Source organism: Etheostoma cragini, chromosome 15 (assembly GCF_013103735.1).
Source record: "Etheostoma cragini isolate CJK2018 chromosome 15, CSU_Ecrag_1.0, whole genome shotgun sequence".
NCBI lineage: Eukaryota > Metazoa > Chordata > Actinopteri > Perciformes > Percidae > Etheostoma > Etheostoma cragini.
The window spans coordinates 13,037,307-13,052,307 of record NC_048421.1 but is presented as its reverse complement, the minus strand read 5'-3'; the positions used below and the strand labels follow the sequence as shown (position 1 = coordinate 13,052,307).

Below are 15,001 nucleotides of genomic sequence, written 5' to 3'. Positions count from 1 at the left end.
GGGGTGCCACAGGGATCTATTCTCGGCCCTATTCTGTTTTCAATGTATATGCTACCTCTGGGATCAATTATAAAAAAAGCACAACCTGTCTTTTCACTTTTATGCCGACGACTTGCAGATATATTTGCCCATGAAACCAAACGAAAACACTGCACTTACTAAGCTACTGGACTGCATCACAGATATAAAGCAGTGGCTATCACAGAACTTTTTGCACTTAAACGACAGCAAAACTGAATGCATTTTGTTTGGTTCTCCATCTATGTCAAATGTTCTCACCACAAACTTTGGCACTCTGGCCCCCCTTTTTAAATCTCATGTCAAAAATCTCGGGGTAACATTTGATAACGGGCTTAAATTTGACAAACAGATTAGCTCTGTTGTCAGCTCATCTTTTTTCAGCTACGTCTTTTGGCCAAAGTCAAGTCCTTTCTGTCGTCACTCCACTGGCTCCCAGTCCGTTTTAGAATTGATTTTAAACTCCTGCTGTTTGTTTTTAACGCCATTTATGGCTTGGCACCTTCTTACTTGTCTGAGACTTTAACTTTTTGCAATTGCGGCAGAGCCTTGCGCTCCTCGGGTCAGCTTCTGTTAGAGGTCCCTAGGTCAAGACTGAACCTGTGGGGCGATCGTTCTTTTGCCGTCGCTGCTCCCAGACTGTGGAACAAACTACCCGTGACATTCGCACCACTACTGACCTCAGCCTTTTTAAAACAAAGCTTAAGACCCACTTTTTTAAATTAGCGTCTGATTCTGACTAGGGCGATACTGTCTCTTAGGTGTCCTCCTTCTGTCTGCTCCTTTCTTTGAATTTCTGAAAGGGTTTTAATGTCCTGCAGCGCTGCAACACTACAGCACTTTTAATTGTATCTGTATGTTTTGTATGTGTTATGTATTGTTTTATGGCTTTGTTGAAAAAGCACTTTGGGTACCTTTCGGCTATTGTACTATACAAATAAACTTGATTGATTGATTGATTGATATATATAGATAGATAGATAGATAGATAGATAGATAGATAGATAGATAGATAGATGGATATATAGATACCAATAAGACCCATGGTAAAAAAAAGAAAAAGAACAAAAAAAAAGGGTTACACAAGAACAGACAGCTATACAACTGTAGCAGTAATCCCAGCAGGCTGACATTAAATGACAGTTTTGCTTTTCATGGGAGAATATTCCTCCTGGTTACCTCTGGAAGGCAGCAAAGCTAAATGAGTGTAAATGACAGCAAATGCACAAGAAAAAGAAGAAGAAGAAGAAGAAGCAGGAGAGAGTGGGAAAACCAGAGAAACCCATCATGACGACAGACTCGAACAAGAACAAGGAAGACCGTTAACAAATGCTCGTAATTAAAGTCACAAGTTGTCATGCGTACTTAGTATGATAGAAGGGAAGTGCCCTTATAACTGTGTCCCGCACTCTCCGCTACACTTCTGTCCTTCTTGCCGTTTGCGCATTAAACTGCAACTTAACAGTTAGTAAAGTCAACTTTAGTGGCGCAACTTTGTTCAAATGGATTTATCCCAGTCGTTAATGAATTCGTAGGAGAGTCTTTCCTAGATGTTTAGGTCCAATGAGTCGACAGCACAGCATTACCAGCGTTATACAGCCTTGATACATGTATTATTAGGGCGAGTAAGAACACACCATGGCAGACAGAAGGACATTCAACGTTGTTATTTTGGGTGTGGGGTTTTTGTTCATTTTTACCGCCTTCACCACCTGTGGGAACGTTGAAGTAAGTTTACATTTTATAAGTGAGTTTTTACACATCCAAACCTGTGTTTCTAAAAGCTACTGCATAGTCACATTTGTTTGTTGTTGCCTCGAAAAGCTTATTTCCCGAAAGCCTGCAGAAGACACTGCATGAGATCTATTTTTTTGAATGGATGGAGCAGATTTCCTGTCCCTAAGCTACTGTATGTACAACGCATTTATTAGTGTACTTCAATTAGGCCTTATTGTATATCTCAATGCAGAGAACAATAAAGCAAACAACTACTGCTTTTGGTTTTGTATGCACATTTTATTATTACAACGTCCACTCTAAAAAGACCCAACCGCAGATGTCTAATGGGCAGGAAACCAGCCAGTGTCAGGCGCACCTCGTGTTTCTAATTTTATTCGACGGTCAGTGAAATGATCAAACCAAATGGGTGACTTGTGGACATAATTAAGCCTCATTCTGTCCAGTCTGACCCTGTACTTCCATCTCATTTCTCTTTAGCAAACTGTAGTGAAAAGTCTGCAGAATGGTACTTTCAGTGGGAGTGGCTACCACAGGTAGGTCCTCCATGTACACAACTCAGAATGGAGAACATGTTCATTTTAATAAACAAGTGCATTGTAAAGTAATACGTTCAATAATCAATTGTCAATTATCTTTGCCTCTTTTACAGCCTTGGAATAATCTATGGGGTTTTTTCGTTCTCCAATTTACTCGCGCCAACAGTCGTTGCAGTAATTGGACCAAAAATGACTATGTTTTTGAGTGGCCTTCTTTACAGGTAAACATTGACAAGGTAACAGGATGGTGACAAAGATGCTGAAGCTGAAACACGTTGCTCATTGCTGTTCTAAATGCTTTCTGTCTAGTGGGTACATTGCTGTGTTCATCATCCCCTCAGCATGGTCCTTTTACCTGACCTCTGTACTGATCGGCATAGCAGCAGCCAGTAAGTTCCTTTACCAGATTTGAAATTACTTTTTTATTTGGTTACAATAATGTTATAGCTACAACTGTAACTTAAAAAAATACAAAAAGGCTTTCACCAGCATTATAGTTAGGGCGGTGATCAGTAAACTTTAAAGTGAATTCATTTGAGACAACTCTGTTTTGGTTCTGGAGCATTTTTATTTATTCTCTCTACTCTACCTCATGATCCAAACCTGAAACCTGAGTTATATTGACTAATGAATAAGTGTCTTTGAGTTATCTTATTGCATTAATAGCCTATTAGTAACATTTACTATACAACTTAAGAAGGGAAATCTGGAGATTTTATTCTTCCAGTCGTGTTGCAACTAACACTTAGTTCACTATCATTTTTTTATCTTTAAAATGCCAGAAAGTAGTTTCCTCATCTTCAAATGTTTTCTTTTGTCTAATAAACCCAAAGGCTACCAGATATGACCAAGAAAAGCATCAAAACGTCACATTTGAGAAGTTGAACATTTTGGCTTAAAAACGTACCCAAACAATGAGTCACTTATCAAAATATCATATGATAATAATAGATCTCATCGTTTCAGTTCTAGCTTACAGTTTATTTGTATACCTGTTTTTATTCAGAATAAATATAAACAGGTTTTCATTTGTAGTTTTTTAGGCACCCTCACATCCCATTTACAACAAAGTACACATGAGTGGGCTACTTCTACTTGGTTTCTGTTGTTTTTACAGCCTATTCAAGCTCGGTTTCTGTTTTCCAAATAATGTTTAATCATGCATACAGGGATTATCATGACTGGGATGTGTTGATGCATATAAACAGTATCCCAAATTAGACCTTAAATGGGTTAGGAGCTGTTTCTGTAAACAGCACGCAGCACTTTGAGTTTGCTCATAGATGTTAGTGAAAATACTAAGAAAGCAGCCCTCTATTGAGCATTTACTGGAATAATAAAGAAAATGATTTGGAGTGCTTTTCAAAGCGGCCTCAAATCATTAGGGTTTGATGAATTTTTATCATGTCCCAGGGCTTAGATGCATAAATTACCAACACATGAAGATCATTATTCACTTTGTGTTGGCAATTAACTGACTAGTTACATTTTTTCTCTCTCAAATGACCTCACTCACTTACTACCCAGTGCTCTGGACAGCTCAGGGACACTTTCTGGTGGAAAACTCTGAGGCTTCCACCATCAATAAGAACACAGGGATGTTCTGGGCTCTCCTACAGTGCAGGTATGCAGCTACAGACACAGTAATGTTACAGTGTTACAGCCCCAAGACCATTACCTCCATGCATTACTTTAGTTAAGCCACTCTGCATTTTAATACTTAAATTATACTGTGATTCTCTGAAAAAGACTCAACCACGGCCTTTAGTTAAATTAATATTCATTTTTTTATTTAAGAATCTAAAAAGCCTCTTTCTAATTTGCTTCCTAAGCCAACCCAAGGTTGCTATTAAAGTACCCTGCATTATATTATTCCTTCCTATCATTATAAACTATGCATAAAAGACAATTCATCACAATCTTTTCTTCCTCTTTTTGTTTGATGCAAGTATTTCAGTTAATCAAAGATATCGCTACACTGCAGCAGTCAAATACTGTCAGGTCTGTATTTTTTTTAGCATGACGAGATATTAACGTATATATTTAATAACTCATGTTATATTATCTGTCCGTGAGTTATTAGTTAAACATATTAAGAGAATCTGCAGGTTTTGGCCATTTCATCTCTTGAATTCGGTCCACTGCTCTTGCACACTGGCTTGGACAACGAAATTGGTATCTGTTCAAATGTGCTAAATGAAATAGTATAATAATTACATTGGCTGTCACCTGCTCCAAAGAGCACAAAAGGGCAATGCTAATCTGACTCTGCAGTAGTGGTCCATGCCACAGTAACCTTATATATCAGTTCTTCTCAGCCTGCCAACACACACACACACACACACACACACACACACACACACACACACACACACACACACACACACACACACACACACACACACACACACACACACACACACACACACAAAAAAATGCAGTTACTATTATCTTTATTGACTAAACTCTGTTATCCCTTGCTGAGGCTTTGGGACTGACTAATTGCTCATCTACATTTCGAAGTTTAGGTGAAATATAATTAAAGACAAAAATAGATCACAGCATTTTACAGGACTGCTCGGTTCACCATGAAAGGCAAATAAACAGCTTCAAATATGAAAGGAGCATCCTCAAAGGCATAAATGCAGATTGTTCCAACCACCAAAAAAGTCCAGTCTTTTTTGTTGGCTTGTTCTGTCATATCAGATAGTACTATATAACCAATGTTTATTTTAATTCCTGATGTACTAATGGCATCACTTTAATTAAAGGTCAAAATTTGAAGCTGTGAAAGCTCCAGAGTCATACACCAGAGGTTTGATTAACATCAAACTTGTTGTACGCAACACATTGCACAGAAGGGCATGACAATGACATGTTTGAATATTGAACTAGAACTTAAAATCTCAGACATTATTGCTCTAATTAAGACTCTTAAGGAACCATTTCAGTGGTTCATCAACTCGTAACAGGGTGAACAGCCCTTCTGCATTTGCTTTGCATCTCTACCAGCAACTAATTGCGAGAGGATAATTACCTCTTCTGAAGAGTTGTCATGTTTTTTTAAATCCTCTGTGTCCTCCTTGGTTACTAGCAACTTTGTGGAGGAGGGGTAGGAAATTAATTTTTTATAAAAAGTTTTTTTCTTTATGTAAAACTAATTTTAAGCATAATGTAATTTATACACGTGTTCTATAAACTGAGAAGCAATATCAGAGAAACAACACTGTATATTACCAAGGTAACATACTGCATGGACCATTTCACCCAAGCGACAGAGCTATTGATTTCACCGACCTTGCCACTGCCCAGAGGACATCAGTACCCCCCCCCCCCGCCCCCCCCCGGATCTTGATCATGTTGCAACAATAAATGTAGATCAACATGGACACTAAATCAACCATACAAAACTAAAACCCAGATAACATCAATGCACACCCAAAACCTTAACAGAACAGGAAATCGTCAAAATATGTAAGCAGTACATTTTCCCATGAGCCTTGGTATCACTTTAGTGCAGAACAGTTCAAATGCCCCCGCCCCCCCCCCAACATAAACTTAACATCCTTAGTTATCGCTGCTTACTAATATGATCTCTACACTAGGTACTTAAGCTGATTATTACAAATGATTTAGTAATGAATATGGTTTTTAACAAAACATGAAAGAATAAGTAACTAAATTTGGGTTTACATTACATTTGGGGTTTTCCTTTCCTTGACGTCTGTCATTTAATCATTTGAATAACCTATTTCAACTTATTTACAGCATGCTGTTTGGCAATCTTTACATTTATTTTGACTGGAATGGAAAAACAGACATATCAGGTAAGATATCAGGTTAAAATTGAGTCATGGCTATAATGGCAAAATCTAGCATGATGATGAAAGCAAAATACCAAGAGGATTATATGAGTGATTGGTTATTCTGAATATGTTCCTAGATTAATGTTGTTAATATATCTTGTGTATTTTAATTAAGCGGCTTATTTTAATCTTCCCCTTTCAGACAGCAGCAGGAAAAACATTTTTGTGTCCCTGTTGGTCGCCTCCATACTCGGCACACTCAGCTTCCTGGTGTTGAGAAAGAGCCATCATGAAAACGAGATGCTCTCTGAAGAGGAAGGGCAGGCGCTGCTCTCAACTCCTGTGATGTAAATGAATACCCTTTAGATAATTACACCTTTCCCAGTGCAGTTGAAATCACTCAGAATATATAGAAATGTCTGAACCACTACAGTAAAAGGACAAAGAGGGTACAAACCTCAAGTGATAAATAAAAAGTGAAAGTAGACTATGTTCATGCAACATATACAATCATAATTATTAAAAAGAAACAATTTTACCGTTCATTCAGTTATAAGCTATAACCAAACTACATTTTTTAAATTACTATTAATTATTATTATTATTTTTTTCAAATAAGGACATATAACAAATACAGAGTTTTCAAGATGACTTGCCATTACTGTTCTGCAGGTGGTATGAATGTCTTTGTCCTTCACAAAAATTACCATCCATTATTCTCAAGTTAAGCCTAATCATCACACTTTATACCAGTAGGGTGTAATCAGGCAGATTTGGGGCAGCAGGGACATAGACTTTGTCTTTTCAGCGGCTAAAGACCCCAAAAAAAACACTTCAGTTTTTATGGCTTGAATGTGGACACTTTTGTAGAAAAATTTAAAATATTGCTGTCTTTAAAGACAAAAAAAATGTCAAAGTTTCCTCGCCCTGATGCAAGGGCATGTGTAGGGCATTTTAACAGTAATGGCCCTGACATCCAACGGATGGCTGACCGTTGGCAGAAAAGGCAGTCGGACTGACGGCCTCCCTGAGTTGGCCCAACAAACGTGTCACGTGGGTCTGGTTTTCCGGAAATTCAAAGCCAGACTGTCCTGGCGGCTTGCTCAGAATCCAATCTCAGATTTGCTAAAAAGGTTCCCCAAAACGTGTTTCTGAAAACATTTTAAGTGAGAAATAGGCCATGCAGTTTCTGAGTGTCTTAATTTCAGATTGACAAAGGTCAGTTTAAAAGATTTTGGTTAGATTTTTGAGAGAGACTCTAGTCACGCTCATCCTGCTCGTCATTTCCGGATTTACACTCTAGCAATCAGATTGGTAATTTGAGTCTGACTGCCGGCAGTGCCCGCCTTCAAACTGAGCATGTCAGGTCGCCCAAAATGAAGGCGGCGAGGCCCTCCGACGGGACACGGCACGGAACACACCAAACAGACTCAAGTCACCAAAATTACCAGACTGTCAAATGGACGATTATCGTGTTGTTGTGTCAAGGCCGTAAAAGAATTAGCTTTGGGAAAAACATAGGGCTGAAATTAGTAGATTGTATAGAAATCTTGTTAGTGTGTGTTCATTTTGGACCAAACTCATTCTCTAAGCCTGTTTGTGTCTGTCTTGTGGCAGCTGTTTGGGATTTGAAACTGTTTCTAGTATCTCCTAGATGCACGTATTTGATCCTTGCTTATTGGTTGAGTTTGAGCGTGTGCATGATTCCAACAGCATAACAAAGAACCCTATAGGGAGCCATCATTTACTGTGAAAAACACCTTAATTTGCAGTGTGTAGTGGGATTTTCAGCTGAAGTGTCTTTGATTTGTAAATCACTTCCCCTGTTTGTCACTTGGAAAGAGTCATTGTTTGTGTGTGCAGTTTATTTCCGAATTAATTAATAATTAATTTAGGCCTTGTCAAAGTTAAAATTGATTTATTTTTTGTTGAATAGGTATAAGCACAGAGCAAACACCGCCATGCAGGATGCCAAGTCAGAATTCAGTAAGTTCTATATTACTATATTAAGTTTCATCATTTATTACATTACATTCAACTATATGTTGTAGCAAGACTAAGGGTGTGTCCCAAATCCATTGGGAAACAACTCCAAAAAGATCTTGGGAAACTAAAAAACGGGTAAAATTGTAGAAAAAAACATTATGATGTATGTTTGTGAAATTCATCTTGCATCAATGTTCCAAAGTCAATTTGTGTTGCACATAATGTTTAATCTTATGTGAGTATGAAATGGAAAGTATGTTGATTTAGTTGCAATGTAGAACCTACTGTGTAAAATTAGTAAGTAGAATTGATTTGGGACAGCTGTTCTAGCTGTTTTTTTTTTTAGCAGCTGTTCTTTTTTTTAGCATGCTAACATTTGCCAATTAAGAATTTGTTAAAAATTTGTTGAAAGTTATTTCACTTCATCCTAAAGGAAAACTGTTTACCACATTTCAAATTCCACCCAGTAAATGTTGACATGTTACACTGAATAAGAAGTGGTGCTCGACGTCTTTATCAAAGTCATTGTATTTCAGCTGCTAGCATGGCTAAAAATGTCCATGTAATAGAGGTGACACTGTGTTTTCTTCCTTGCAGTATCATCTGAGATTTTACACAGTTGATATACAAATAACAGAAAAGGCACAAAACATGTAACATGTGTTTCCCTCTTGTCTCAGTTATTTGGCATACTGCCTGTAAGCTCTAGTTCTCCACACTAGCAGGCAGTTACAGGCGCCGGTTTTGTTTTTCTTCAGGTCAAAATGTCTTTCATGAGGATACGACTCTTCTGGAGAGTACGTAGAAACTGCCTGTTTCAGATTAAATCTCTGTTTGTCAACGGGAAACTGTCCTACCCCTACACGCACCTTCAATGCAGCCTGAAGGTGTTTGGATGATCAGATTGTTCTTTGTCTTGCGAGTATCTTGTGCGCGTGTAGACGTGTGTACCCCTGCCTCAAAACTATCAGGGTTTATCGCAGATGCACACTGATTTATGTCAATAGAGGTCCTCCAGGCATATGTAAACAAACCTAGTGAGATTTCTTCTTTTAAAATCACCTGGGTGACATTCTCACTTGTTTCCCCCCCCCCCCACCTGCATTCAGATATGGCTTTATGTCTTATTTAGACAGATTATTTATCTGCATTGTACTTAAATTGTCACAAGGTAACAGGGCCTTAACGTGTACATTTTTATCAGAGCTCATTCCATGTTCAAAAAAGGTATAAAAGTGTTAGGCATATAATATGGATTTATTAGCACTTAAAGTCTGTATTGTGTGTCCTGTTCAGAAACCATCCTGCAACTTCTGAAGACTAAAACGATACTGCTTCTGAGTCCCTGCATGGCATACACCGGTTAGTCGCGTGGAGAATACATTAACATGGTGAGTATCAAAGCCTCCAGTGAAGGCTTGCAGCTACAGCGTGCCCTTGTTGTTCTGCAGGCCTGGAGCTATCTTTCTACAGCGGAGTGTATGGGACGTGTATCGGAGCAACCACACAGTTTGGAGAAGCAGCTAAAGGCTTGATTGGGATCTCTGGGATTGTGGTAGGCATTGGAGAAATTGTGGGTACGTTTATATTCTTTGATCAGAGATCATTTAGGTCATCGAAAGTGACTGAATTCAAAAATATGAAATAAATAAAAAATATATTCTTTCTCATCAGGTGGAGGCCTGTTTGGATTGCTGTGTAAGAACAATCGCTTCAGACGGACCTCGGTGGTGTTTCTGGGAATGGTTGTCCATTTCGTTGCTGTCTATTTGATCTTCCTCAACATCCCAGACGATGCCCCGGTTGTCTTTACTACCACCACCCAACATAAGCCATATCTAACTCCAAGGTAGGCAACATTTTAACAATAGAGAAGAGTGAACACGAATAAGGCCACTTACAATTCTGTTTTGCTTAAATAAGAACTATATTTTCTCTCTCAGTGTATCCATTGCCCTGCTGTGCAGCTTCTTGCTTGGACTTGGGGACAGTTGTTTCAACACACAGCTCTACAGCATACTAGGCTGTGTTTATGCTGGACAAAGCACGGCTGCTTTTGCCATCTTCAAATTCATCCAGGTAATCCTGAGTTGCCAATTCTCAGGCATTGTTATCAGAGCTGAGCAAAGCCGGGTTGAAATGTTGCTTGTCAAGTATGAAATAAATTCCCCAGAAGCTCCATTAAAAAGGAAAAGAACAAGACCCACATACGCCCCCTAATCTCCCCTTTGTGTTTGCAGAAACATTTGTCTCGAACAAGAAATGAGCGCTAGAATTGGGTTATTTTCTAAAAGGCCAAATTAAATCAAAAAAGTATTTTTGGTCTGTTACAGCACGTGCTTTGTCAAAAACCAAAAGGGAGAAATTTTATATTTTTTATGATGGCGCTCCCTAGTTTTGCATTAATTTGACTGAATACCGATCTGGTATCTGTTGATATAGATCAAATCTTGCATAAAGTAGAACTACTATTACTACTACTATGTATAGTTAAATAACAATAACAATATATATATAAGAAATAACATTTAATGTCTAATAAACAGATAATACATATTGCCAATTGTAAACCTAATTAAGGGCACAAAACAAGTTCAGTTGTTAAACGTGTACAATTCTTCCAGCCGTCTTGTACTTCCTGGCCAACGACCATTGCTGGCCGAATTTAAAAGTCTTAAATTTCATTCTCCTTTGTCAGTCGGTTTTTGCAGCAGTGGCGTTCTTCTACAGCGGTTACCTCCTGTTGAAGTGGCAACTCCTGCTGATGGTCATCCCGGGCTTCTCTGGAACGCTGTGCTTCTTCGTGGTGGAGAGGATGCAGAACTTCTCCGTGGATTTGCAGGAATATTAGAAAGAAGACATTTCTGTATCAGCATTGATTGTTCTTTGGGAGGAACTACGGCCATCATCATATCACGAGGGGTTATTCTAAAATAACGGGTTTGTCACACATACTGTACACACACACACACCTGGATACATTAACACTCAAAATAGGATTTGAATTGTTGCACGAATTGAAGCCCAGTTGCCTAAAAAAACATTTGAATTGCATCACATGGTTGTCAATCAGACCTTGCACTGTCTGTTCTAATAACCCAACACTACACAGTATTATTGGTAATCATTAACATAATTCTTCTACTGCACTGCTACCCAAAAATAACCACTCACCTTATCTCACACGTATTTGCATTGCTTCCAGCTCAGGTTTGTTGTTAAGGCAGTGTTGTTGAAAATATTTGATGTATCTAAAACTGTCATTTTTAAGGCTGTTCATAGTTTGTCAGAATGATTTACAGTTTGATAAAAACAGTTGAGAAAATAATGCAATATTGTATCGTCTAACTAATTAATGCCTGACAATCATTGTTCTTAACTTGTTTTGTAGATTTTGTCAGTGTTTTCCCTCTAATTTTGTGAATCTTTGATGAATAAAGTATCATGCATTGTTTAGGGACTTAATTGAATACTGTATAATGAAGCATTTAAACACAGCCTACAGGAATCACATGCAATCCAGCTAATTATATGTTAAACATACTGTATGTAGGCCACTGAAAACAATGGACATAAAAGGTTTGACCTATGGATGAATATTCATGTAGAGGAATTTTACCTGAGGTCATGCTTATAAGTGACCTTTGACCTCTAAACCAGACTCCACGTCTGGTTTAGAGGTCAAAGGTCAACCACGTTATGCTCAAAGGTCAACCACGTTATGCTCCTTAACTGAACAGCTTTAATGTTCCATTCAGAAGGAAATAACCTGGCAACGTTCGTTTTGACATTGTGGACTGGGGGCTTTACTCACCATAATGTAGCCAATGTTTATGCACCACAAAACATGATAAATCTGCTGGTTTGAATCCCAAGTTGCCAGATTTATTTGAAAATCCATGAGGCCATTAATCAAAAGAGGAGCTGGAGGAGAAGGTCTGGGTGAAAGAGAAAGGGTTATACGGCCCAGAGGTCCTACACTACTTCACTGGTAATTGAGTATTGATTACATTAAAATGAGAGTAAGCAGTTTTGTGTGATCTTAAGTCAATTGTGCCACATACTTGACAACAACAAAGTGCTGATGGGCTAAGTGAAGTATAAAGGATTTACTTACAGAATTAAACTCTGCCAGGGTTCTTATTATTGGTTTAGATAACCCCATAAGAAAAGTAACTCGGTGTGAATGAGTCTATTACCTGAACATGGACAGGTCTATTGCATCAGCTATTATACCACAATAAAAATCACAACATGTAATAAATATCTGCAGCACTATCACGAAAGCTTGAAACCTGTCAAGATCCGTAAACCTATTAACTATAAATCATTAACGTACCTTTATGAGAACATGTATGACATTTACAAGCACTTTGAGAAAACAGCTATTCCAATTTCAATCACAACTCATGTAGTTAGACTCTTTAAACCTATTATTTGTTTAGTTGAGTTTTTTTTTGCCACTGTCTTTCTTCAACAGGGGGTCAAGGACACCTAGGAGGGTACTGAGAGTGGGAGCCACCAAATTATTGTTTGATTATTTTTTGAACTATTTCTTTTTGTAATAAAATATGTGTGAAAATATAACAAATAGGAATCACCCATATTATTAGCATTATTAACATAAATCGGCCTATTTGTGATAATAAGCTTACTGGCCTGGAAGGAAGCCACTAACGTAGCCATCCACAGATACAGTACAGTTAGGTTTAACGATTCACTCTGGCACATAAACTAATACATGATGTCTAAATACATGAATAGGTCAATTATTATTTTCATAGCTTAGTACATGTACCATAAAAAGGTATGTAAAGGCTTTAGGCTGCCCTATAGGCCAGTTTCAAATGTCACTCAAGTTTATACTATAGCCTTTATGTAGTAGTGGGTCGTTACTCTGTTTCTCTTTCAGCTAACGAGTACCTGCCCTAAAAAACGTTTACTTTCTTTGTTCATACTCAAACTCTTACCCATTTTTCTTAATCAGAAAAAAAATGTAATCCCATTTTCTTGGGCTGTTGTGTTTACTTAAAACAACTTACATTCTCTTCTCCTCAGAAGTATTCTGCCTTGATTTCCCTTGACTACTTCAGCTGATTGTGAATTTGGCTGAAAAGCAGCTCAAATGTGTACATCATTGATCCATTTAATTTGGTCACATCCTCACATACTTCATGGCTCTAATTAGAGGGCTTGATTGAAATGGACCTACGGGATACATGACTGGGGCCTGTCAGAGGTTTGAAATGCAAAATTAAGTGCTGCAGTCGGGTGTTGTGTTTTTGGTGCTCGACAAGAGTTTGACTGTCAGGATACTTAACCAATGAGACAGTTTTAATTTCAAAGTCTGCCTGTCCCAGGGGATTGATTCATTTAATTTATTAATTTCCATCTGTGACCTGCTTGATTGCCTCCGACTGTCAGTTTAACCACAAAGCCTTGTTTATTACCACTTCTTCGTACCTGTAGCTCACTCGGTTATTAAATTGGAAGACTTGCCCCATTTCCATGAATTATGGAAATCATACATCTGAGGATAGTTGTAGGAATAAGGTTGAGTACACAATTAAATATGCCAATTTGAAAAGAGAAACATATCCTATCAAATTAGATGACTAACAACTCTACGTAATTATATGCAGGATGAAATGAGCACAAACAGTTTTAACTGCTCATTTGTTTTTTTCCCCCCGCTGTTAGCTTTCTACACAATAGATGTTGTTGCAATCATCAGCAGCACAATTAAGCTAATCATTCAGCAGTGTGTGTTCATTGTTCATGGATCAAAGGTTTGTGTGATCAGCGGTTGTCCTCAAATTCACAAGAAGTAGCTTGGCATTAGTTAAAAACTCCAAATTGATTTCCCTCCACAGAAACGGAAAACAAGCTCAAAATGTAATCACTTTATCACGGATCTCTAGTCATGACCACCAGAAGCTGACAGAGAAGCTGAGCTCTAAGGATCGAACGTAATGCCAGTGTTGGACGGGGATGAACAGCACGTCTCCAGGCTGCAACACACATTCCACATACGGAGCCTTGGAAAATTCCGGGAAGCGTTCTGTGTCTGGGTTCTCCACCTCCACCTGCATGGAAGGAATCAGAAATTGGAAATGCTGCATATATTTGCAGGCTCAACATGTACTATCTCTGTTGACTGTCAATCCCACCTGACTGGTGTTATGAAGGAGCTGTGATTGATGAGGGTACAGCTTGTCTGTGTCCTGTGGGGAATATAGGCGAATGTATTTGCTTCCCACAACCTGATGTATATGCAGAGGGAAATCCCGCGTGGTAAACAAACTGTGATCAAGGGATAGATCTTTGACGCTAACAGGATTGATGAAACAGCCTGGATATCGTTACCTGTGCCAGGAAGTTCTGCTGAGGGTCTTGGTGAAGAGGAGACACAGTACCTCCGGGCCCGAACCACGCATTTACAGTAATGTCGTCTTCATCTCCTTCGCCAAGGCAGCAGTAATCAGGAGGGCGGATGTCTTCCTTTAGCTCTGGTATCTAAGGTAACATCAAACAAACAAAATCTCATCAGGGGGACGTTTAAGACTCACTGACTAAGTATTTTTAGCCAATCTTTAAAATGCATGGCTCTATGGATGCCAATATTGGTCTGTCAGTGTGCCCATCACTTTGGGCCAGAGTGAAATGTTTCAACAACTATTGGATGGACACACATATACACATACTACACATATACACACATATATATATATACATATATATATACATATATACATACATATATATATATATATATATATACATATATACATACATATATATATATATATATACATATATATATACATATATATATATATACATATATATATACATACAGTGGGTACGGAAAGTATTCAGACCCCTTTAAATTTTTCACTCTTTGTTTCATTGCAG

General features: G+C 38.2%; 2 protein-coding genes across 3 annotated transcripts in view; one reads left to right on the top strand and one right to left on the bottom strand.

The window, feature by feature from the left end:
• The first annotated feature begins 1,284 nt into the window (after positions 1-1,284).
• On the top strand, positions 1,285-11,242 carry LOC117958565 (UNC93-like protein MFSD11). Its single transcript, XM_034895024.1, has 13 exons — positions 1,285-1,746; positions 2,236-2,291; positions 2,408-2,515; positions 2,604-2,683; positions 3,822-3,918; positions 6,063-6,121; positions 6,303-6,447; positions 8,037-8,086; positions 9,383-9,448; positions 9,538-9,663; positions 9,761-9,935; positions 10,030-10,165; positions 10,785-11,242. Exons 1-13 carry the CDS (start codon positions 1,657-1,659, stop codon positions 10,935-10,937), a joined length of 1,341 nt encoding a protein of 446 aa, XP_034750915.1. The 5' UTR covers positions 1,285-1,656; the 3' UTR covers positions 10,938-11,242.
• A 938-nt stretch (positions 11,243-12,180) lies between these two features.
• kdm8 (lysine (K)-specific demethylase 8) overlaps positions 12,181-15,001 on the bottom strand; it is a 7,885-nt gene continuing 5,064 nt past the window's right edge. For both annotated transcript variants that reach the window (XM_034895025.1, XM_034895026.1), the window contains 3 exons: positions 14,453-14,602; positions 14,257-14,349; positions 12,181-14,172 (listed from right to left, as the gene is read on the bottom strand). In XM_034895025.1, coding sequence (XP_034750916.1) covers positions 14,008-14,172; positions 14,257-14,349; positions 14,453-14,602 — 408 coding nt within the window. In that variant the 3' untranslated portion in view covers positions 12,181-14,007. The remainder of the gene's footprint in view (positions 14,173-14,256; positions 14,350-14,452; positions 14,603-15,001) is intronic.